Source organism: Apostichopus japonicus, chromosome 11 (assembly GCF_037975245.1).
Source record: "Apostichopus japonicus isolate 1M-3 chromosome 11, ASM3797524v1, whole genome shotgun sequence".
Lineage (NCBI taxonomy): Eukaryota > Metazoa > Echinodermata > Holothuroidea > Aspidochirotida > Stichopodidae > Apostichopus > Apostichopus japonicus.
In genome coordinates, this window is record NC_092571.1 from 19,444,939 (window position 1) to 19,471,454 (window position 26,516).

The following is a 26,516-nucleotide window of genomic DNA, read 5'->3' on the forward strand; positions in this document are numbered from 1 at the left end:
AGTCGTCACACACGTGACCGATGGTCACGTGTGTGACATTTATCCATGAAAATGCAGAATGTCACACACGTGACCCAACAATGTCACACACGTGACCCTCCAAATCATGGCAGTAAAACTGTTTTAAAGTAATTCCTATGGAATATCAACATCAGTGCTGTTCTGTGGTCATTACTAGAGTCAACATTTGCACTGCAAAAATTGCATACTATGGACTGAAAATTCAGAATGTCACACACGTGCCCCAAAAATGTCACACCCGTGACCGGATTTTTTTAGCTTATGTAGTATTATGCTAATTTTAAGAAGTGAAATATTGAGGTAAAATGTCTTGTTAGAATGGAAACACATTAATGTACAGTAGAAACATGAGAAATTAGGGTTATCCAGCCCTGTTAGAAATTTGCCAATGTTTTTTTGTGCAAAAAAGCCAGTTTCATTTCAAGTCACACACGTGACCGACCTTTATATGACCTCTACCAGCACATGAATGTTCTGATTTTGGCTAAGCTATATGGTTTTCTAAAAGAGTACCCTAGTGCATACTTAAGTACTACAATACAATTTCTTTACCTAAAAGTAGTTACTTAGTGGTAAAGTGCAAATCTCCCCATTTTTCCGTCACACACGTGACCGAGAATGGCCCTGATACAGACAGGACCATCTACATCCAGTCCGACCGTAGTACCGGAACCAGAGCCTCAAGAGCAAGCACCGAACCCGGTCCGAGTTTCCAAACTGACCACTACAGGAGAAAGCGTGGCTCGACAAAAGTCGACGATGCCCGTGGACGTATCCTGGTATGATAGATTTGAGGACATCTCCGTGAAAAGAAGGTAGACAGCCTTCCCAGTGAAGGCAGACAGGGCCATCAGAGTACCCGATGAAGCCTGGACATTCCTATCTAGGTGCCCAGCTATCCCCAGAAATGGAAGCAGTAACTCCGAGTGGGTTCATCATCTTCGCGGTATTTTTAAAGATTCAGCTCAGAGAAAGTTGGAGCAAATCATAGTGGATTTAGATGTGGCAGCCCGACAGTGATGAAATTTACGTCCGTTTTCATACTTTTGGCTGACACCACCAACAGCTGCCGGAGGATGTGGCTCAGGTTTTGAGTAATAAAGCGGTACAGAATCTATGGGGTCAAGGAGAGAGAATGTGGTGTTATCCATTCGGTGGCCGTCTTTTTAGGAGAAGTCAAGGATGCTGGCTTTGGCGTTCCTCGGTGAGGATCTTTTTCAGGGAAACTTACAGCAGCAGCTTCAGGAGGAGTTTTCTTGAAGAGTGACTTTGGATACTTCAGAGTTCAGAGCAACAGAGGTATAGAAAGGTCCATATTGACCTAGAGAATACCGACCTTCCAGAGGAGGCAGAGGGATGCTTCAGAGAAGCGTGTCAAGAGGGTATCTCCTAAGCAGGGCCAGAGGAAGAGCTGGTCCCGGATCGAAACCATGGGGAGGATCCAGAGGAATAGGAGGAATAGGACAGTGCCCGCTCCTCAACGAGAGCGACGTTCACCGCCTGGTCCTATGGGTGCCCACATCGCCTCGCCAAAATCACAGGTGATGGGGGGGGGGTGAGAGATTAACAGACTACCCTCAGCAATTGGCAATTATGGGCGTGGATCAGTAGGTGATGAGAAAGGTATCCGAGGGATACAAGATAGTATTTACCTCCAGTCCGTCTTTCGGGGATGGAGGAAGGGTAACACTAACACCCACAGATCCCGCCCAGAGCTTGGTATTAGAGAGGAAATGGAAGCTTAGCTGGAAGAGCAGGCATTCGTAGAGGTGTCGGGGGAGACACCTCTCCCATCCTCATTCTTCCTAAATAAAAGAGAGGCCAAATATTTCCGTATGGAAACCCTAACACTCATTATTCCACTACACAGGTTAAAAGGGAGTATGTACAGGGTAGCTGTTTTATTAACAATCATTCACAAGTGCCAAATGGTTGAGTAATTACACCTACAAAACCTGGTTACTGTTACATGATGAATATGTTAGATATTACCGTAGTATTAATGAAATGTGCATCCTTGTGCGACGCACCTCTGACAGAACGTTACATCAGAGACGTTAAAAAGTCAGTCATGGGTGAGGAGAATGCTAACCGTATGATGAATGCATTTTACATATATATATGACTCCTGAGGTATTATGACGTTATGTGACGTGTATATTCATCTTAACGTGTTGACTTTCATTTTTATTTTAGTGTGGCTTAATGTTAATGAAAAATGAATGGCATACAATTGAAAAATTGTCTGTTTTTTTCTGCATACTCGTAAATTGTTGATGATAAGGATGTTAAAGACCATAGCAGAAAAAAGGTCACCCGTGGAAACGGTAAAAGCAAACCAAGCTGTATCAAGAAAGAAAAAAGCATGAGTTCTGAAAATGTTAGACTTCTGTATTTTCATTAATCATAAAAAAAATTTCATAGCGTTATATTTGTCAGGAAGTCAATTGTTGAAGACTAGAAAATACTACAGAAGATGTTACAGTAGCTGTGTTAATGATGAGGTACGTGAATCGGAAGGAATTGAGGATATAATCATGTGTTTTTTATATTTTATATACAACAGACATATTAAAGAAGACAGCAGATAACTACACAACCAGTCCTTTCATCAACGTCCAGTATCAAACAGTAGTTATGGAGAATTGGGTTACGTGCACCCTTGGTGTATTTCTTGCCTTGTTTTGTTCCCGCTGTGAATCCAGTGGGCGATTTGGACAATATTCAGGTATAGTATGTACTCATTAAAGCATGTTTGAACAGGCTTCTCATATTAGCTTCCAATTTTGCTTTTTAATGAATCCTGTCAACAAAATATCTTTCTGAATGTGTTGGAATGAACAACATGCATGAAATAACGTCTGTTGGGAGCGATAATAACAATATAATACAATGTAAATATAAATCAAATAAAGCAGCAACATGTATGAAAAATCACAACATATACATGACAACATATGTAGCGAGTGACAGTATTACCGAGAGGACTAGGAATTATTGCCATTAACAAGTTAACGTATGTTGATCAACGTCTTTTGTGCGAGACTAAGAACATGATGTACACTCAATTGCAGCCATGTAATGTCTAATGAAGGACAAAAATTGTACGATGAAATAGCACTTTGGTAGAGTTTCTCAAGATAAGTATCAAAATTGATAATCAGAGGAGACATGAAAACCTCGTTCACATGAATGACTGCAGAAGAACTATGTTTATGGAAGTTAATCAGGACGTTCTCATCAAGTTATGAGGGCTTTTGCTGCAAAAAATATAACGGCATTGTGGATAAAAATTGTATCACTTTTGCTTGGATAAGACATTAGCAATTAGAGTCAATCGAGATATCACATCCGTAACTAAGAATAGTGTTCACATTGCTCACTTAATTTTGTTCACGGAACTAAGAGTATGTGTTCACAAGGATGTTCTCATCACGTGAGACAAAACTGTTGAATAACCAATGACAGCAGTCCTAAGTTGAATGTAAAAACCTTGTGTTATATAAGAGACCAGATTAGAAGGGGCCAATCTGTGAAAGCTCTGAACTATACATGTTACTAAATATAGTAGTACAATGATTAGTCCAACATGCGTCACATAAAAAACAGAAATGATGACGTCTTTTTCAAGAGGGTAATGAAAGTCACCACTACATGTTTCAGATGAAGGAGTCATCCTTCAAGAAGAACATGTGTCTTTGATTGTCTTTGCTGCACATCCCATACAAAAAAGTCCTATAGGATTCCTGTATATGGAACAGGATTCCTTCCAAACGTACAAGAATCCTTCATACTGTATGCATACAGGATTCCATGATGCATGTACAGGAATCCTTCATAAGCATGCAGGATGTGGCCAAATCCTGGCATAAATCATGCAGGATCCTGCATAAAATCCTGCAGGATCCTGCAGGATTTTATGCAGGACTTTTTTGTATGGGATGAGGCACCCAAGCTAAATGCTGACCTCATACAGTATTGTGTCATATTCTACGGTTTACGTCATATTTTATACGTTTTACGTTATACATTTACGTTTACTTTTACTTCATACATTTACGTTTCATGTCATATTTTATGTTTTCACTTTTTAAAGAAATGCTGCACTCAAACCCAAATGCTTACTTGCACTTCTATACGAATCCAAACATCCTACGCCAATGAATGACCTCGGAGGGGGGGGGTGGGGGTGGATGGTGCCACGTTCCCCTGATATTGTTTATATCTGATACAACCTTCATGACATAATTCACCCTTAGATTGTTTAAACCGTTGATTCTCTGTACCAAAAATTAATCAAAATATTATACTTTGAATCATTTTATCAGGTAACCGCTCTGATTGATATAATATTTACTCAAGGTTCAGTTTATAGATGGCACCTTTTGTAAAGGCAAGTCGCATACTCCACACAATCTGATATGTTTTCTTAAGTGATAGTATGCCCTCTCAATTGGAACATTGGTGGCACTGCACTTGATAAAATTTTGAGTAAATTTCCATTTTCCATTTAAATATAGATTGATAACAGATAGATGAACGAATTGTTTCTTCTCGCGCAGATATAATCATCGATTAATTTCTGCTAACATTTAACTGATGAAAGCATCAGATAAAAAAAACCCCACAGAATTAATATTAAGTCATTCATGCTTCGTCCCATTGAATATTCATATTATACGTCTGATTGAGCTCATGTGACCTTCAAAATTTTGGTCGAAGTTGAAGACAAAATTTCCAATCTATTAATGCACGTCAGTTTACTGAAGAAGGCTTCCTTCTTTTCAATTATTAAAATTGTTCGCCGGGAATTTAGCAGCTTGAAATATTGCACAAGCTTACTATGTTTAAGCAAGATCATGTGTATTTGTTTACTCTTATTTATACTGTATGAATACTGTACAAGCTCCCTAAGGCTTGTGGGATATGAAGGAATAATTCTGAGTACCTCCATAGACGAGGGGCTATTGCATCACGAAATCGGAAGTAATTAAGTTGTGGGAGTGAGAAGGCATGTAAATGAAATGAGCGAGGGATCCGTACACGTGCACAGAGGAGACGACAGATCTTCTGCTTGTGTAAGTCAAAATAGCCCCCTTTTAGGCCTCCCTGTCACATTGCCTCATGTGATATTGAAATTAAAGTGATATCATGGAGATGATGAAGTCCAGGTTACACTGCACAAGATCTATACGGATTGCATACAGTATACAAAAACCAATATAAACATTGATGTGAAAGGGTAGAAACAAGATGCGTTTGCAGTTTGGGTTAAAGATAATATCTTGTGTTGAAGCCGGGATGTGTTATTAATTAACACAACATCCCTGGTTGAAGTATAATTAAGGGGTAACTCTTGGCAGACAAAAGAAATTTAAACACTTCAAACTAATAAGAAACAGAAGATTTTAAACAACAATGAAAAGAAACCGGGGAATGAATGGGACTAAGGGATTTACAGATTAATTTCCCTCGCTCATTAGTCCTAAGCTGGAAAGATTACCCAGCTAAGGTTAGTGGATTTACTGATTAATTACCATGGCTCATCAATGTTAAGCTGGAAAGAGTACCCAACTAAGCTTAAGTTTGATTTGATACTTTTACTAATTTCACATCTTTTCCGGACGGATATACAGATTGCATACATGTGATATATAGCTCATGCTGTCCCACGAGGTTACGTCCATGGAGTAGTTCATTGTCAATGTGGCAAATAATTAAGTTATGTTAGTTAGCGGTTGAATACCGTTCCGACCCACACCCCCCCCCCTTTCTGACAACCCCCCTTTCTGACAAGTATTGAATTTTGGGCTCGAAAGTCACTACACGGTAAAAAGAATATCGGAAAATGGTTCAGCTTTCTGTGGCCTCCTCTCTTGAACCCAATCAGGGATCTCCCTCCTTTGTGGCCCCTACACCCCTCCCCCTTCCCAATCAACAACAGTGTAGCACTAATGAAAAATGCCTGATATGCGTCTGATATCTAACGCGTCTTTGACTCCTGAGATTTATAGTCTTTGTATAATATACAGTACCAGCATTCAATGAACCAGTCCATGTTGTCCTGATTCACTGGTCAATAAAATTCTAACATAAAGTCTTTCTTTAAAATATTAATACTAAAATGAACATAACTCATCTCTTACGAGGTTGTTAATATTCTTCTGCTGGATGCAGAGAACTTCAGTGTTACTGTATACTGAACGAGACTTACTGCAGTAGTATACATGTACCAAAGATGCATACTTCTGACTTCATACTATTACTACAGTAGTACTACTGTGTTATACTACTGTAGTAAGTATTAATGTAATGAAAGTCCTCCTGTACACGAAGAGCTGTGGAATCATATTACGTCATTCGTGATCAAAATGATTTGCCGAACAAGCAAGCAGTAACGTTACCACATTGTAATTGGAATGCTTACGTCATTGATGACGTAGAGTCAGAACATTAATACACTCACCGTGCACACTATAGAAGTATTAATGCCCTGAAGGTGGCAAACTACTAATTAATTTCTATTACTGTAGTATTACTGTGTTAACGAATAACGTGTGATACGATACTGTAGTTAAAATAGGATATAACAAATATTCTCTTTCTCATCTGTTAAAATTTATATTGTTTTCTTCCTATTATTTTGAATTCAGGGAGTTACGTTTCGCACGGAGAGATAACCAAAGCCACAGCAATAAATCTAACATGCATAGCACTATATGGAACTCGGTTTACTCTAAGCTGGAAACCGGTGCACGAAGACTCGTGGAATGCGTCTTTAATTACGTCATTCGTTATCAAGTACAGTAAACGAAAGGATATCGAATACAGTAGACCAAACAGGCAAACAGTAATAACGTTAATACGTACTGAGTGGAACGCTTATGAAATTGACGAAGTAGAACCAGAGGAAAACTACATGGTCATCATGTCAGCCACTCGACTTAATGGACCGGATCTTATATCGAATACTATTATACTAAACACCGGCAAAGGTAACGAATCCATATACCGGTACTGTATTTAATGGCTCACACACACACACGCATGTTTGTATTACATTCAGACCGAGGACCCCATTGTATTTTCCATTGTTCAAATCCACGTACCCTAACCTTAACAATACCCCATACAATAGAATTCTTCTGAGGACGTGGTGATTCTTTAGAAATCACAACCGAGGACCTGGAATTCTTTTGTTCAAGTCCTCGGTCAGATAGAAAATCTAATGCACACACACATACATGTATATGTTTATATATGTTGAGACTAGTGGAAGACTAGTAGTTGTTACTCAGAGTTTCAGGCGTTGAGCGATCATCAGACAACTGTCAACTGTCAGACAAACAGACAACTGTCTATATATGTATATGTACGTATATATATATATGTATATATATGTATATATATATGATATATCTATATATATATATATCTACATGTACGTATATACATATAGATATATATATATAGATATATATATATATAGATATATATACATGTACGTATGTATATGTACGTATACATACATGGAGACATGGGTTTCTTCTCACTACCATGCGGATCCTGCAGTTCCAGTAGAAGTTAAAATACTCTAAATCCCAAAGCAGTATAGTTTGGATCAGTTTGGTCCCAAATTCACATAATTAAGATATGAATCATGTTATATATCGATTACCTGCTTTCTTCTACAATGAATTCATTTGCACTGTCCTTCCTATAATAACCTAATGGCTATCAACCTTATAGAGCGGTTGAATATAGTCTGATACGTGCACAAATAAAAGAAAAAAGCTCTGTTTAGAGTTATCAGTGCTATCTTGCATGTGCTCTATTGACTTTACATATTTACCCGGGCTCTAAGAGAGATACTAATATACTGTATGTTCATGACATTCACTTTCCAGCCTATATTGCTTAATATTCATATATAATATTTGAATATGCATGAATCATTTGCCAGACGATTTTCATTCTTCCTTTAAAAGATGTTCCTGTCGGGAAGTGGTTCATTCTTTCCATTGTGATGCTTCTTTGGGTGTTGGCCATTTTGCACTTTCTTCGCACCTGGCGCAAGAAGATGACCTTACGGCCGACCTACGACGTCAGCTCTAACCCTAGGTCACCGTATGAGGTCATGGAACCATGCCATTCTAATTCATATACCTACTTGCATACTCAACGGTCAAATTCTTACACTCCAGAACTCTCTCACCAATCCAGTGGATCCAACCTCCACTGCTCATCCAAGTCTCACCTTTCCCGCTCTTTCAATGATTTGCATACCATTATTCCTGAAGACATGCCCACCATAAATGACATTCCTTCATCGTCTGGTCCCTCCTACTGCAGGACATAGAGGGTACTGTGGGAGAAACCATATTGAGGTGGTGGGTTCAAACTCTTTTTCTTTTCTTATCACCATATACTATTGCAATATTTAGGATACTCATATCATTTTTAAGCCTGAGATGGATGAGATGTGTGTGTATGCGTGTATATATATATGTGCGTAAGTCTTTTTGTTAACCTTTTGCCAATTTTTTTTGTACATTAGTACGTGAAACACATAAAGAGTACAGCAGCTCACTTTAACACAGCAATAGATCTAATGTGAAGAGAAGCGCATTTAATGTGAAATTTCATCAGCCTTCTGTTAAAATCATGGTTTTAAGGTTGAACAGCGGCGCAATCAAAGTATCCTTGACCTTTTATAAACCACAGTGGAAACGCTTCATATTGTGTACGCATACTGTACAGTACATAATACATGCAGATTATTTCTTGTAATTGACCACGCTACGTAACTTTAAACAATTTCTATTGCATAATCAACAGTTCAAACGGGTCAATCATTACAAAATTTAATATAGTTTGGACTTCTATTTGGTACTCGATTTTCAAGATTAGGAACCTTCAAATTGTTTCACTTTTTACAAGTTCTGTGGTCATGAGTATTGATTTGATTCTAAGAGTGAGGTGGTGTGGGGGAGGGGGTCAGACAGGGGTAAGAAAAGGACCATGGGTGCAATGAAGGCATTCCCCTGCTTTTCTTTTAAGTTCTGCTATGATGTATGTGTGCTAAATTAAGCCATACAGGATGTGTAGCATAATTGAGTGTGGGTGTGTTCAATAGTAAATGGTCATATAGGGTACATGTGTTGATGCAACACTTACCTATATTTTGCACGATTGGGAAACTAAAAACTAGATATATATATATATATATATATACATATATACATGAGTTGTATAATCCAGAACAGTGAAAAATGAATGTTTTCCTCTTGAAATTGAAATGCTACGTTATTGTTAACAGTTTGTTATTGTCATTCAATGTTAAAGCTTAACAACCATCATTAGTTAGCATGTATTGTGTGAGATTGAAAAATCCATAAAGCCACCCCCCCTCCCCATAGAACCAGGTGGCGTATTAAGTGGTTATGATATTTTATCGTTGAAAGTCTCAACAAGTCTCGACAAGGTTTTACAGAGTACCTTAATTATAAAAATAAATTATTTTCTATTTAATTTTTTTTCTAAATTAGTTGAGGCTTGTTTTCATTCCACGCATGGTTATCACTTTGCAATAATTCACATCTGCCATTGTTGTACTCAGAATGTGTCATGTGACGACTATAATATGACGTCATGGATTTGCTTTACTCAGAATGTTTCATGCGACAACTATAATATGATGTCATGGCTTTGGTTTCTCAGAATATTTCATGTGACGACTATAATATGACGTCATGGCTTTGGTTTCTCAGTATGTTTCATGTGACCACTCTAATATGACGTCCTGGATTTGGTGTACTCAGAATGTTTCATGTGACGACTATAGTATGACGTTATGGCTTTGGTTTCTCAGAATGTTTCATGTGACCACTATAATATGACATGGCTTTGGTTTACTCAAAATGTTTCATGTGACGACTATAATGTGACGTCATGGCTTTGGTTTCTCAGAATGTTTCATGTGACGACTATAATATGACGTCATGGATTTGGTGTACTCAGAATGTTTCATGTGACCACTATACTATGACGTCATGGTTTTGGTTTACTCAGAATGTTTCATGTGACCACTATAATATGATGTCATGACTTTGGTTTCTCAGAATGTTTCATGTGACCACTATAATATGACACCAGGGCTTTGGTTTCTCAGAATGTTTCATGTGATGACTATAATATGACGTCAGGGCTTTGCTGTACTCAGAATGTTTCATGTGACAACTATATTATGGCGTCATGGCTTTGGTTTCGGGCAGGTCCAAGCTATTTGCACTGTGACGTACGGGACATTTCAGAGACTTAAATGTGTCTAAAAGTTATAAAAAATCTATTTTCCAGAAACTTTTTCAGGTTTTCATATTTGTTATTGCTGCTACTTTATTACAAACTTATGAAGATTTCCTACACTTGCTTTAATTAGGTCCCATCTTAATTAATGTACAGTGTGACGTACGGGACCAGAGAATTTTGTGTTTTTTTTGCTAAGGAGCAAAGCTGAAATCGCTCTGAAATTAGGAGGGCAGTGATCAAGCTGTTATAACTAGTGAATAGCCTAACCTTCCAAGGGCTAAGCTGTAACATATTAGAAAAAAATATGAAGCCATTCCAGTTCAGTGATTACACAAATGAAAATTGTCCTGTGACGTACGGGACATGTGACGTACGGGACAATTTGTCCAAATAAAAATTGACTATGAAAACTCATATTTTTATTCCTGAATAAACCATAACAAGCTGATTTCTACATAAAAACATTCATTTGGATATGTCAGAACAATGTCATTTGTAATTTAATGCCATATTTCCTTCTTGCGGGGATCGAAAAGAGCAGTGACTGTACTTGTGAGTTCATTCCACTACATAAAACATGGAATGCGTAAAGTATTAATCTACTCTACACATACATCAAATACGCATAATATCAATTCTAGCTTTGTTAGACCACAAATGATCCAAGATGCAAGTTTTGGTGCAAAACTGTCTCGGTATATACTGTACAACACTGTATCATACTCCCCACTATTGACCCTCAAGTTGAAATATGATCCATCCCATTCAAAACATACCAAAATGTCCACAGTAACATCCACATAATGTCCATCTATGAAACTAGTACAACAAAGAAAACTCTATTGACCTAATACTGGTTACCAGACCAAATACTCATTACATCAATTCTAGCTTTGTTAGACCACAAATGATTCAAGATGCAAAGTTTTGGTGCAAAACTGTTTCGGTATATATACTGTACAACACTGTATCATACTCCCCACTATTGACCCTCAAGTTGAAATATGATCCATCATATTCTACCAAAATGTCCACAGTAACGTCCACATAATGTCCATCAATGAAACTAGTACAACAAAGAAAACTCTATAGACCTGATACTGGTTACCAGACCAAATACTCATAACATCAATTCTAGCTTTGTTAGACCACAAATGATTCAAGATGCAAGTTTTGGTGCAAACCTGTTTCCGGTATATACTGTACATCACTGTATCATACTCCCCACTATTGACCCTCAAGTTGAAATATGATCCATCCCATTCAAAACATACCAAAATGTCCACAGTAACGTCCACGTAATGTCCATCTATGAAACTAGTACAACAAAGAAAACTCTATAGACCTAATACTGGTTACCAGACCAAATACTCATAACATCAATTCTAGCTTTGTTAGACCACAAATGATTCAAGATGCAAAGTTTTGGTGCAAAATTGTTTTGGTATATACTGTACTGTACAACACTGTATCATACTCCCCACTATTGACCCTCAAGTTGAAATATGATCCATCCCATTCAAAACATATCAAAATGTCCACAGTAACGTCCACATAATGTCCATCTATGAAACTAGTACAACAAAGAAAACTCTATAGACCTGATACTGGTTACCAGACCAAATAGTCATAACATCAATTCTAGCTTTGTTAGACCACAAATGATTCAAGATGCAAAGTTTTGGTGCAAAACTGTTTCCTGTATATACTGTACAACACTGTATCATATTCCCCACTATTAACACTCAAGTTGAAATATGATCCATCCCATTCAAAACATATCAAAATGTCCACAGTAACGTCAATGTAATGTCCATCTATGAAACTAGTACAACAAAGAAAACTCTATAGACCTAATACTGATTATTGAACAAACTCATGAGTGTTTGTCCTCTGCAAAAATTGGGCGAGCAAAACTCTACACTTGTAACTAAATATCTCAATGTCTACTATCTAAGTGCAGGACACAAGAACATTGTTGCACAGTCATGATAGTCACACTTCACAATAGGCCTACGAAATGTTGAAATGCAAACTCAACATTCTTGAAGTTGTCCTCATTCAATGTCAATGTTGAATAGCATTGTAGATGATTCTGTATCCCACACACACACACAATTGACTTCCCGATAGTATATTGAACAACACCTGGGCTGTTGGTGGTCATCAGTCAATAGTTTCTTTGGTGCCATGTTGTGCTCTTCAGGCATGCAGGGATTATAAGTTGCAACTACCATCTTTCAACAAAATAAATTTGTAAGCATTGGAAGGTTTCCAGTAGAGGTCCCCATTGGAGCCCATGCATGTTTATTATGTATAAATACAGGGTTTCCCCCACACTATGTCCCGTACGTCACATTTTGTCCCGTACGTCACATTTTTAATTTTGATAATTAGATTTGCTATGAATATTTTTTCAATTTTTTTGGGATGGATTTTGTTGAACAATGTTCTTAATTAGAACTTTACAGAATATCACCAAAAAAAATTGTTCGTCCATATCAAAACTTGAAAAAAAGTGCTGAAAATTGTGACGTACGGGACATCAGTATTTGGACACTAGCTAATTAGCATAATTAATTGATGAACCCCCAAACATAATATGTCAAAATTATTGGAAGGAAGGGTGTATCATGTCCCACATAACTTATATTCAATAAGTTCATATTGCTGGCAGGGAAATAGGATTCCAAATGTCCCGTACGTCACGCTGCAATTTGAATTTATGCAAATTAGCCGGCTGTAATTGTTCGAATAGGCAAAACAATTAAAAAAATTTATGAAAATCTGAAACTTCAATAATTCAGCTTTAACATGACACCACATTTAGGGTGCTTCAGTAAAGTTTGAAATTTGGCTTCTAGGGATACAATAGCTTGGACCTGCCCTTTCTCAGAATATTTCATGTGACCACTATAATATGACGTCATGCTTTACTCAGAATGTTTCATGTGACCACCATAATATGACGTCAAGACTTTGGTTTCTCAGAATGTTTCATGTGACCACTCTAATATGACGTCATGGTTTACTGAGAATGTTTCATGTGACTACTATAATATGACGTCATGGCTTTGGTGTACGCAGAATATTTCATGTGACGACTATAATATGAAGTCATGGCTTTGGTTTCTCAGAACGTTTCATGTGACGACTATAATATGACGTCATGGCTTTGCTGTACTCAGAATGTTTCATGTGACCACTCTAATATGACGTCATGGTTTACTGAGAATGTTTCATGTGACTACTATAATATGACGTCATGGCTTTGCTGTACTCAGAATGTTTCATGTGACCACTATAATATGACATCATGGCTTTGATTTCTGAGAATGTTTCATGTGACGACTATAATATGACGTCAGGGCTTTGCTGTACTCAGAATGTTTCATGTGACAACTATAATATGGCGTCATGGCTTTGGTTTCTCAGAATGTTTCATGTGACTACTATAATATGACGTCATGGCTTTGCTGTACTCAGAATGTTTTATGTGACCACTATAATGTGACGTCATGGCTTTGGTTTACTCAAAATGTTTCATGTGACGACTATAATATGACGAAATGGCTTTGGTGTACTGAGAATGTTTCATGTGACAACTATAATATGTCGTCATGGCTTTGGTTTCTCAGAATGTTTCATGTGACCACTATAATATGACGTCAGGGCTTTGGTTTCTCAGAATGTTTCATGTGATGACTATAATATGACGAAATGGCTTTGGTGTACTGAGAACGTTTCATGTGACAACTATAATATGGCGTCATGGCTTTGGTTTCTCAGAATATTTCATGTGACTACTATAATATGACGTCATGGTTTACTCAGAATGTTTCATGTGACCACTATAATATGATGTCATGGCCTTTGTTTCTCAGAATGTTTCATGTGACGACTATAATATGACGTCATGGCTTTGGTTTCTCAGAATGTTTCATGTGACCACTATAATATGACGTCATGGTTTTGGTTTACTCAGAATGTTTCATGTGACGACTATAGTATGACGTTATGGCTTTGGTTTCTCAGAATGTTTCATGTGACCACTATAATATGACATGGCTTTGGTTTACTCAAAATGTTTCATGTGACGACTATAATGTGACGTCATGGCTTTGGTTTCTCAGAATGTTTCATGTGACGACTATAATATGACGTCATGGATTTGGTGTACTCAGAATGTTTCATGTGACCACTATAATATGACGTCATGGTTTTGGTTTACTCAGAATGTTTCATGTGACCACTATAATATGACGTCATGACTTTGGTTTCTCAGAATGTTTCATGTGACCACTATAATATGACACCAGGGCTTTGGTTTCTCAGAATGTTTCATGTGATGACTATAATATGACGTCAGGGCTTTGCTGTACTCAGAATGTTTCATGTGACAACTATATTATGGCGTCATGGCTTTGGTTTCTCAGAATATTTCATGTGACCACTATAATATGACGTCATGCTTTACTCAGAATGTTTCATGTGACCACCATAATATGACGTCATGACTTTGGTTTCTCAGAATGTTTCATGTGACCACTATAATATGACGTCATGGCCCGATATCCATAGATAGTTGCACGTTATAGTCATGCATTAGGTGCCAGTGTGTACACCTTCGGTATGATGGCGATGCTGGAATTTAATAAATTGTGCAACAGTTTCATCTTACTCTAGTAGACTAATGTACACCACCTGCACCATGTCTACTGAGATGTAACGTACAGCTTTGGTTAGGGTGTTGTTCTGACAACACTATGCTTTTAGAGACTATGTAAAGATTAGTATTGACCGAATATGGTGTTAAATAAATAAGTAAATATTACCTCTTATGTGATAATTTTCTGTAATTGTAAATAAAGACCTCTTTGAAATGGACACCATGCGTGCGTTCACAAGTCTGAAGGGATAAAGAGTTGGATAAAGTTAGCCTTGTTTCCAACAATATTTATGCTGCATCAAGGGGTGGGGTTTGCATGGAGTTTCTGAAGTGTAATTTGTTTACTACGGTATCACCCTACTGTATATTGTTTCAAAAAGTTAATATGCGTTCTTACCATTGCAATCTAATGCTTTCATTTTTTTTTCTACAGAATATGAGCCTAAAGGGGTTAGCATATCGGAGGGCTTGCTGGTCAGCCTTTTGCTTATCGGTTGGATGGCGACTATTACAATGTGTGTTCGTCAAGTCAATAAGATTGGCAATGCTGTGACATTTAAGGAGCGATTTGTTGGTTTCCGTAGACGAAAGCCGCGTAACCTTTCGCGTGTGATTATTGTGAAGAATTCAAAAGATAGCTGTATAAACACAGGTCGGACGAGTTTAAGTGCAGCACCTTTGGCGAAGGCTGAGGAGTTCACTGAAGACGACATAAGATTGGTGGAGGTGAAGGTAGATCTACAAGAAGAAATTGCATGAGTGTTTACTTTAGCTACTCACAGATCTCTCTGAGGGGTTCTCTCAAGACGAATGGTTATGACGACGCCCTAACAAAGGGAGTAAAAGCGGATTACTCCCGGGGAACTATCGCTTTTAAAGAAGACATGTCTCTCAGAGCCTGGACAGAGGGAAAAAAAACATGTCTCTCAGAGGACAGAGGGAAAAAAACATGTCTCGCAGAGGACAGAGGGAAAAAAAACATGTCTCTCAGAGGACACAGGGAAAAAAACATGTCTCTCAGAGGACAGAGGCAAAAAAAACATGTCTCTCAGAGGACAGAGAAGAGAGTAAGACTTCTATTAAATGACAACAAGATGTCTACTAATGAGTAAGATGTCCGTTTAAGTGATACAGAGGTCCGGACAACATATTGTTTAGAAGACAGGAAAAAGGTGTTGTTGTTGTTTTAGAGAACGAAGGGAAAACAAAGGTCTTTAATAAAAGTTTTAAAAGAGCAAGAAACCAAAAGATATATTATGGAACATAGTACAGTAGTCACAGAGGACAGAAAGACAACAGGATTTCTTGAAGAGGAAAGAAATCTTTTAGAGGACAGAGAGGAGACATTTCTGATGAAGACAAATGGCAAATTCTTTTGTGTGTCTGTTTGTGTACAGAGTTGGCAACATTTTTAGTAGTTTGTAGTTTACTCTTAATGTTCAATCTTCACATGGAATTGAAATATATGACTTTTTGCTGTTATGTTAGAGGATATTTGGGGGGTGGGAGGGGGGGTGGCCCGTTTCTGTTTTAGGGCTGTAAATTGCTGTTATTTTTAGCTCCTCTTTAATATTCGGGTTTCTAGAAGCTTTAGTACCTGGTTGCGTATCTTGATGTACATATTATATGCTTATTATTATATGATAATTGCAACCAATGGATCATTTATCAACTCATAGTGATATCCTGTGTACATTCCAGGAACCAGAGGGGGCAAGCAACAAACAGTCATTGCAACTGTCCCTATAATGCTTCCGCATTAATATTTTATTTTTACACATGAGAAAAATATGTAAATGGAACGAGGGTATAGTGCTTGCTTTCTTCAATGTCTAACTTTAAATAATAAAGATAATGATAAAAATATCTATTTACTTGTATACCGCTTTACAATAAATCATATCTCAAGGCACTTTACATGAGACTGGAGCAAATATAATATATGTAAGAGTGAAGTAGTCAAAGCAAACTCGCCTAAAAAAAAATTAAAAAAATGAAATTAATATAAATGTGGTTTAGACAAATAAAAGCAAGATCAGTCATTATAGTACCTTATAATAAAAAGTTAAGTTTTATGTTGGAAGCAAAACAATCAAATATGTGTTAAAGACGGCGTTCCTTTGACGCGATGCAAAAATATGAGAAGCCCCGATCACCATCAAACTAATATTTACGCAATGGTTGGTGAACTGCCAGGGTGTTAGAGCGAATAATGCGCCCACTAAATCGCCAAGTTAATAATTCACTCTGGTGGGATGGTGCCTTGCCATTTAGAACTTTGAAGAAAAAAGCATAAAATTAGTTGAAAATGATTCGCTGTTGAATTGGCAGCCAATGCAGTAATCTCAATATTGGAGTAATCGAATCGTGTCGTTTTGTCGTGGTAATTAAACGATCAGCAGACTATGTTAGAGTTTGTTGATTTGACAGGTTGGGAGACCGAAAATTTTGTTTAGCAGATTACTGTTTCAAGAACATTACGAATCTGACCCCATTTTGTAAATTGCAAAGATGCTGACCTACAAACCACCCGCTACGTGAGCAGACATTACACTGTTGTTTAAAAAAAAAAAAAAAGGTAATTATACCAAGATTACTTTGACTTGATGTCTCCTCTAAGGAGGATTAACGCAAAGCGAAATTTGCAGTGCACTCAGCAGTCTTTTTTCTTAAACCTTGTCATAGTACATACGATAATACGTACTAAGCGACTTAAATGTGCGTCTGTTTGTCCGAAAAGTGGTGGGCAGGTAGGGGGTGGTGGGCAGGTAGGGGGTGGTGGGCAGGTAGGGGGTGGTGGGCAGGTAGGGGGTGGTGGGCAGGTAGGGGGTGGTGGGCAGGGAGGGGGTGGTGGGCAGGGAGGGGGTGGTGGGCAGGGAGGGGTGAGCCGGGAGGGGGTGGTGGGCCGGGAGGGGGTGGTGGGCAGGGAGGGGTGGTGGGTAGGGAGGGGTGGTGGGTAGGGAGGGGGTGGTGGGCAGGGAGGGGGTGGTGGGCAGCAATTAATAAGACTAGCCTGCTGGAAAGGCTTTCATGTCTTAGCATAAGAGTAAACACTCATATTTGCTTACAATTTGGCATCTTTTCAGGAAACGTACTTGTCATACACCAAGTGACATAGCCAATTCTGAAAATGACAATGATGGGCAGGGAGGGGGTGGGTGTGGGGGGGGGGAGTATGAAAAAGTGTGAAATTTGCAACTGGACTTGTAGCAGAATGCTAAAAATAACAAAAATAGAGATAAAAAGAATTGTTGCATGAATATTTATTTAATATGAGAAGTGAATAATAAAGAAAGCACAAAGTAAGTCGCATGACATAATGAATATAATTATATATATTATTTTACAAAACCACGACGCTTATTAAACTGTACATTATCTACCTACAGAACTGTATATACTTCTTTCATTGTCTTTACTTCAAAAGCAGCTCTTTACTTTTGGATGTAAAATTTGGTTGAAAGATAAATATAAGTATTTGACTAATTACATTTGTCAATTAGTTAGCAGATTAACAATCAATTAGTTATTTTAATCAGTTCTAAATATGTTTTCAGTACAAATTTCCTCCATAACTTCAGAATCCTTCCTTCTTGGCAGATGAGTAGCCGTTTCGTAAGAAGCTGCTTAAATAATAAATCTTTTACTTTAGGGTGTCATGCTCAGACTTAACATGTAACGTTTCACTTAACGAAGTAATAATATTCATACAGTCATGGATATCATGGAAAAGACATTAAAAACGAATGAAATCACCGTGCAAAAACGGATCACATCACCAGGACCCCAGACAAACTCAATGTTTAAACTTAACGAAAAAATAGAATAAATCAGATATTCAATGAAACACAATATTCTATACCTGTACACCTTGACAGATTTATAGCACAATCTTTAGCAATAAGACACCATAGGCTTCCACCCCTTACCTGCCCCCCCCCCATGTTAGGAGGCACATCCTAATAAAATAGAAATGTGGAATATCTTGCCCGAAAATATTCCCAGCCGTTCCACCACCCCTAGGCATTTGCCACATATGTTTATTAGATAATCTGGCATTGCTAATATCTTGTTCCCCCCCCCCCCCCACTGGGAAAGTTAGCTACTAAAAACTGTCAGTATTCGATGACTTAGTTATCCAAGCAATGTGATCAGTGTAGGTTACCACTAACATTTGCAGCTTCTATGACACCATTTTGAGGTTGTCGACCGCAAGATACTATTTTCTTCAAAAAGAGAGGGGCAGCCCAAAACCAGGTGCGTAGCCAGGAATTTGCCAAGGGAGGGGTGAAACTGTAGATTCTGTATTGCAAACTATCTAAGCGTAGCGCCACCATGGTTGGCGCGAAGCGTACAAGAAAATTTTGGCTGTAAATGCCTCCCAGATCGCCGGAAATGAAACCTTCCCATGCCTTGTTAGTTGCATCTTAGCATTTTCTCTTTTGAAAATACTAGCGATATCATAAAAACCTTAAAAAATTTTGTAAAAAATATGCTAAAGGGGGGAGGCGGCTGCCCCCTTCGCCCCCCCTGGCTACGCGCCTGCCCAAAACCATAGGCTGAGGAGCCCAATTTGATTTGGGGGGGGGGGGCTATAACGACTTGCTCAAAAAATTAACCAAAATTTGAATGTACATATCATAAAGGCATACATCGTTAATACATTGCATGCCAACAATCATTTGCCGTGTTATTACCCTTCCATATTGGTAATAATTTTTTAGGAAGTTGTTACAATCATAATGATAATAATAATAGAAGTTTAACCATTGAAAAACACATTGCAATTTATTTTTCTTTCAGTAGGAGCCCGAAAAATGCTCAGCATATTGCCCGAATTTCCAAAAATATTTGGTTGGGGGGGGGGGCTGCAGTCCCCCAGCCCCTCGCCTCCTACACCTATGCCCAAAATTCTTCTACAAGAACACGATTTAGCCACGACCATAAACTCCAGCTGAATTTCCCCTCTCCCCAAGAATGTTGTCCCATTTTTATGAAGATCACCAGCCAGCTTTATTACTTCATCTAGTTACAATGAATCGTTTTAAAGTTAGCAGCTGGTTCTGTTTGATCCATTACTACACCAACAAAATATTACACTATTGAAGAAGAAGAAGATGCCAATACTCAGTTTAGATCTACCATGCACCTTACCTATTTTACCGATTCACAAACTGGAAGTTATCATTTACCGAGCATTGAGGTTAATTAACAGCTTGTTGCACCCATGTGAATAGGCTTATAGACCTCACAGAGTTTTGTATATAGAACATGTTGGTCATAAGTCCATTGACATTTTGTGAGTACTTCAACATGTTTATGGAACATACTCAACTACCTTAGCGTAGTTATCAGCCTGAGACTACCCTTCCATTGTCCCAGTGTTATCAATCATTTTGTAAGCTGGAAAAGATCAAAGAACTCTGTGTGTTTTAATGTTTACCAGTCACTGTTCCATTATTCCTTTACTTATATGATTATATATACAAAGCTGAATTTATCATGAAATCTCTTCCCTGCCGCATTCTGGGACTGTATTCCAGATCCTCCTGCAAGCAGGAACTCTCGAAGAAGCCATCACTGGCTTATCAAAGCCGCAAGCTGACTGAAGTCAGTCTCTTATATTCATATTTAACGTCCATGATTATGAATTGTCAACAACTCTGTAACTGGAGGACAAACATTAATCTTGGAGTGACTCGAACTCGGGACCTTATGATTGAAAGGCACTGGCGTTAACCACTGAGCTAACACTCTTACGAAACTGAGACTAGATCCATGGTTACATGGTATACAAAGTTACTTTGGCTTCTGACTGACATCTCCAACAGAGAAATGGTTATATAGGGAGCGCCACCAACTAAGGGTTACTGGTAGAATGTTGAGTTTGTGATCCTTGGTTGGAATCATGTTCTAGTCATGAATATAATGCTCTTTTCCAATGATTAAAATGTCCAAGAAAGTTTTCCATTATTCATTTACTGTCATACGTTGAAGGTTGTAAGGAAACTATTGTTGAGAATAATCAAATCATAGCAAAGAAAACATGTTCTCCCCCCCCATCCTCCTCCACACGTGTATTTCTCCAACCCGTCGTTTATTGCATATACTGTACATAGTGTCTACATGTATTCAAGGGCGTAGGAACCGGGGGGCTGGGGGCGCCAACCCCCCAGTGAAAAATATGGGGGGGCGGAAGTATCATTCCGCCCCCCGCTCCGCAAGTCAAAAAACCCCTTTTTCATTTCCAAATGAGAAAAAAATCTCATTTGGAGCACCAAATTGCATTTAAGGCCAGGTGAAATGCAAAATTCTTTACAAAATGGAGTGGGAGTTGAAGTGTGCTATATTGCTCCAAATTGCATCTGAGGCCACCTGGAAATGCAAAAAAAAATCCAAAGGGGAGGGGGACACCCCCTCCCCTTAGACCCCTCCCCCAGGCCGGCCATCAGTCTTCAGCCCCCCCCCACTCAAAAGTACCTTCCTACGCCACTGCATGTGTTGCTGTGATGACCAAATAATTCTTTAGAATACACACAAAAACATTAAATATAAACCATTTAACTATCAGTTAAAAGTCACATTTGATGGGATAATACCAAATTTATTATGATCAGAAAAACAGTTGCATAATAATAAAGACAAGCAAACACAAATCGATCACCATATCCCTACAGCCATGCCATCTAATAGTAGTAGCGAAAACAGTTTTCCTATTGTCCTATATAAATACACATGGAATACAAAGTGTAACTTTTCCCGCCAAATTCGTTTGGATTTTCAAAAGCCTTTGCTTTGACTACCTATTGCTTATTCTGTCTTATGCATCACACGGAATTTACAGAAGGTACAAAAAACAAGGTAAGTGCACAAACTTCAGGAGTGGACCCTTAATATTACTCGCATAAAATGACAAAGATTCTTATTTATTTATCAGATAATAGTTTTGGTACAGTTTGGATGCTTTCTGATATTTATGTGATTTATCTGTTTTGGTAAATCAATGAAGTATCTCTATTTTCTTCCATCTTCTACCACTCCCTTCTTCCTCCCCCTCCCTCAAACCAACCCCCTCTACCACCCCTGGGCCTCATGCACCAATCTTTAATATACTGCAACCACAATGAGTCCACTGATTTTCATTATTTTTAATATCTCTGTGTTTTTTTTTTTGTGTTTTTTTCAACCCAGTTGTGATAGGGTGTGGGGAGTTAAGATCAACTTGGAGTCATTATCTACAATACTGTAAATTTTAACTCTAAATTATTAATATTTGGGTATGTGAGTGGCAGAAGAAGTTTCCCCACATGTATGATACAAACACCACATTTTGTGAAAGAGCTAGTCAAGTTTCTGCTGGTAAATTTCCAACATACTATTCTACGAAATCCATCATATTTTCGTGGATTTCAGGAATGGTAGTGTGACCATAGAATTATCTTGAATCCAAAAATACAAAGTATAATAGGCAAGTATGTCACTGTTGTAGTAATGCAGTACTGTTGTCGTTTAAGTACATTAAATCTATGCCACTTAATACTAGGAGTACCTGATGTTTACTAACCCTTACCAATATACAATAAGATTTTTATGCTATGCAGTAATGCTAAGTATTTAGGGGTGTCCAGTACAGGTTCTTTGTGTACTACAAATGTCATTCAAACAATTTAGGCTACATTGTATTAAAAACAAGACATGATAAAAAACTATATTGAAATATGCATCACTATATAAACAAAAAATTCAATCAAAAACAATTTGGCATCTTTGAACAGAGTTCTTTTGATAACATTTTTTGGATTATTGCTTATCTTGACAAAGTATTTGGTCTCTTTATACTGGTCCAACAAGAAGTTGTTTCATACTAGTTCGGTCTAGTCCAGTATAACTCACTGTTCTGTTTCGGGTACTATCTGCAACACTTTCAAACTGGTCTGGTACACTTCGTAGTTCTATTAATAGTTCAGTCTACAAGACCTTTGATAGACTGGTCTGATACACCTCACACATCTGTTTGGAGTAAAGTCTAGTTCGGCCTGGTCCGGTATAATTCACAGTTCTGTTTCGGGTATTATCTGCAACACTTTCAAACTGGTCTGGTACACTTCGTAGTTCTATTAATAGTTCAGTCTACAAAACCTTTGATAGACTGGTCTGATACACCTCACACATCTGTTTGGAGTAAAGTCTAGTTCGGCCTGGTCCAGTATAACTCACTGTTCTGTTTCGGGTATTATCTGCAACACTTTCAAACTGGTCTGGTACACCTCGTAGTTCTATTAATAGGTAAGTCTGCAAGACCTTTGATAGACTGGTCTGAGACACCTCACACATCTGTATGGAGTGAAGTTTAGTTCGGCCTGGTCCGGTATAATTCACAGTTCTGTTTCGGGTACTATCTGCAACATTCAAACTGGTCTGGTACACCTCGTAGTTCTATTAATAATTCAGTCTGCAAGACCTTTGATAGACTGGTCTGATACACCTCACTCATCTGTTTGGAGTAAAGTCTTGTTTGGCATGGTCCGGTCAGGTATATATCACAATTCTGTTTGGGGTATTTTCTGCAAAAGAACATGAAAAATTTCAAATAAAGTGGTAAGTTTCAAACATAGAAAAAGTTGGTGATATGACTTTTTTATTGGATTTTCTTATGGTTTGAATTGGAAAAGGAAATGAGGAATTTAACATTAAAGTGCAGGTAGATGGATTTAATGTAGTCTAGCTCACCCAGTGATATCATCAGCAATATCTATGATGGTAGGTTACCAATGAAGGCTTTACTTTTTGATTCTACTTAACAAGATTGCATATGCTAGCCTGATGGTGTACATAATACATACAGTAGATACATCATGATTTCTGTTCAAGCAAGGGGAATGGGGGGGGGGGGTGGACATGCTGACTAATTTGAATATCTAATTGCAACATTTTGATATTTTTATTGTTGCCATCTTCTTGGCTCTAACGAAAATAAAAATTCTTTTCATCTTCATCGCAGATAATTCTCCCTAACACAACAATGCTACCATGAATAGCGCCCTCACAAACCTGTCCTGCAATGTGATGGGGCTGTGTATGGGGTCACCTTTGGCATGTTACTATACGGGTCGTTTCAGATGCTTTTGGTAAGTCCTGGATTTCACTTCAAAAATTGTGTCAAATATATCAAAATTAATTTATTTTGAGAGCACCTATTGTCATATGCTAGTACTGAAATGGCAATCTTCCAACAAATTAACTCACCAAATTGTGGTCAGTTTGACCAGAAGACGAGGCAGAATCATTTAAATTATATGTAAGACAACAATCACTCCGTGAAGATTTATGATGAGGACAATAAACCTTTCGCACTTTCTCATCGAGAGGTTTTCTTTGGCTTCTTTCTTCATCTATGTCATGAACATCTCTCTCTTGTATCCTAATATCTATATCATCAGTGTCTGCTGGTTCCAGAATTGATGGTGGTCTCCTTCCATAATCATCCTCATAGATATAATACAAATTATCAATTCCCTGATGATCAGCTCTCGATGTTCTATGAGCAGTGGGTTTAGTTGGCCTCTGTCTAATTCCTTCTCTTCTTCCAGCAGGGATTGCTGCCGATGATCCACCTCTGCGTTCCTCTTGAGGCAGGTAATACGACATCCTCTGTCCCAATGATCTATCATTATCAGGTATAACTTCTGCTGCCTCTTCACTGCTATGATCACGTTCAGGAGTGGAAGATTCCTTAGAACCAGCAATTGATAAGGTGGAGTGATAATCCTATTAACAATGAAGAGAACAGATAAGTCAGATTCTGGTTAATGGCATGAAAGATTTATGAAATTAATTTGTGAAATCAGTTAATATATTATCACATATGTTATCACAAATATTATCAATATATTATCACATTAATATCTTGTATGTTCTCACCAATATTATCTTGTATTATATATATCACATATATTATCTCGTCTTATATCACATATATTATCTCGTATTATGTCACATATATTACCACATATTATGTCACATTATTACCACATATGTTATCATATACATTATCACGTATATTATCACATATATTATAAGCGTTTTCTTCTGGAGTAGAAAAATTAGACCAAGATAATAATAAGGATACTTTGTTGCTATCACGAGATGACTGTAATCAAATTAATAATTTTAACTGTGATTTTCTTTGGCCTGGGTTACATAAATGTGATTCTGTTTAAACCAATAAACATCTCACATATAAATGTTTTTTACTGTCCTCTTCTGCAATCCTAAACACTAGCAAACATACTGAGATTCATACCACAGGCAGTGCTCGTTGTAGATACTCCAGGAGACTCTGTAGTCTATCATCATCTTCACTATTGTAGGAGGAACTGCTGGAATCACTTCCCACACTAGCGGCAACTTCTCCGTCCAGGATATCTTGTTCAAAGAAGAGAGGTATTTCCGGATCTTTCTTAGCTTCTTCTGTCGTCTGACGTTTATAATTTAAAAGGTAGACACTGGGGTGGTCATTTGGAGTATAGGTCTCTGATCTCTCTGGTGTCTTACAGCAGGCAAGAAGCACGTACAGACAAATCAGGATTAGGAGTATGGGCAAAAATACTGCACATAAAGTAATAGCTAATACAGGCTTCCAGAAAGGTGCTGTAAGAAGGAGAATAAGAAAATTAATAAATATTCAACACTTTTAAACAAGTTTAAGCAAGCTTGCAAACACTATAACTTCTAGTCTGTTAACATTCAGTGCATTAAACACTTCTTCTTTGAGGGTTCAGGACAACTTGTCCCACCTACACATACTATTTAAAAAAAAAACGAAGCAATATCTGTGAATAAGTAAGATGAAAATTGATCTTAAAGCCTTCAATTGATTTCAGCTATTACCCACTGTCCATGCGAGAGTACAGCACGGATACCATCATCAATGGAGTGACTTTGCTAATTCTGTATATTATGCAGTAGAACATAGCTATTGGCCATGCTAGTTTTGGTGGTGTTAGTTGAAGAGGATAGGTTGTACAACAACGTTTCAGGGAGAAAGTGTAAAACACCCTTCATAGGACCGTAGATGGCCCTTGCATCCACTCTTCCATCTGCAGTTCTTGATCTTACAAGGACCTTTAGAGCATCGATAATGCTAACGTCACATGCATACACTGTTTGAATTATATAAGGTTAAAGCCTACCAGACAGCAGTTAGCATAGGATAAACATCAGCTTAATGTGTTAACAGCTTTTTGTCTGATGTAACAAGTTAAGCATAATTATCTTATTCTTTTATGGTGCTTTCCATGGATAGTGCTGAACAACCTACCCACCCCTCTACACACCCACCAGCCCCCCCCCAAAGAAAAACAGAAAAAGAACAAAAATATATTTAAAACCAAATGAATGACCAAATAATAGCGACATTAAGGCCAAAAAGGTGGTGAAGCACATATTGCATTATGCAATAACTTTCCCTCATTAGGTGCAAATATGTAAAATATTTTATTTTTATTCTCGATGTAAA

General features: G+C 37.9%; 2 protein-coding genes across 17 annotated transcripts in view; one reads left to right on the top strand and one right to left on the bottom strand.

Annotated features, from left to right (window-relative positions):
* Positions 1 to 16,864, top strand: part of LOC139976170 (uncharacterized) — a 74,926-nt gene extending 58,062 nt beyond the window's left edge. For 5 of the 7 annotated variants that reach the window (XM_071984654.1, XM_071984660.1, XM_071984659.1 and 2 more), the window contains 4 exons: positions 2,588 to 2,749; positions 6,675 to 7,016; positions 8,010 to 8,411; positions 15,432 to 16,864. In XM_071984654.1, the coding sequence (XP_071840755.1) occupies positions 2,588 to 2,749; positions 6,675 to 7,016; positions 8,010 to 8,380 (875 nt within the window). In that variant the 3' untranslated portion in view covers positions 8,381 to 8,411; positions 15,432 to 16,864. The remainder of the gene's footprint in view (positions 1 to 2,587; positions 2,750 to 6,674; positions 7,017 to 8,009; positions 8,412 to 15,431) is intronic. The other 2 variants (XM_071984655.1, XM_071984657.1) reach the window with 2 other exon arrangements.
* Positions 16,865 to 18,244: 1,380 nt separating this feature from the next.
* Positions 18,245 to 26,516, bottom strand: part of LOC139976171 (uncharacterized) — a 192,145-nt gene continuing 183,873 nt past the window's right edge. For 9 of the 10 annotated variants that reach the window (XM_071984664.1, XM_071984663.1, XM_071984665.1 and 6 more), the window contains 3 exons: positions 25,302 to 25,648; positions 24,245 to 24,766; positions 18,245 to 23,562 (listed from right to left, as the gene is read on the bottom strand). In XM_071984664.1, the coding sequence (XP_071840765.1) occupies positions 23,539 to 23,562; positions 24,245 to 24,766; positions 25,302 to 25,648 (893 nt within the window). In that variant the 3' untranslated portion in view covers positions 18,245 to 23,538. Of the gene's footprint in view, positions 23,563 to 24,244; positions 24,767 to 25,301; positions 25,649 to 26,202; positions 26,246 to 26,516 lie in introns of those variants that run through there. The other variant, XM_071984673.1, reaches the window with a different exon arrangement.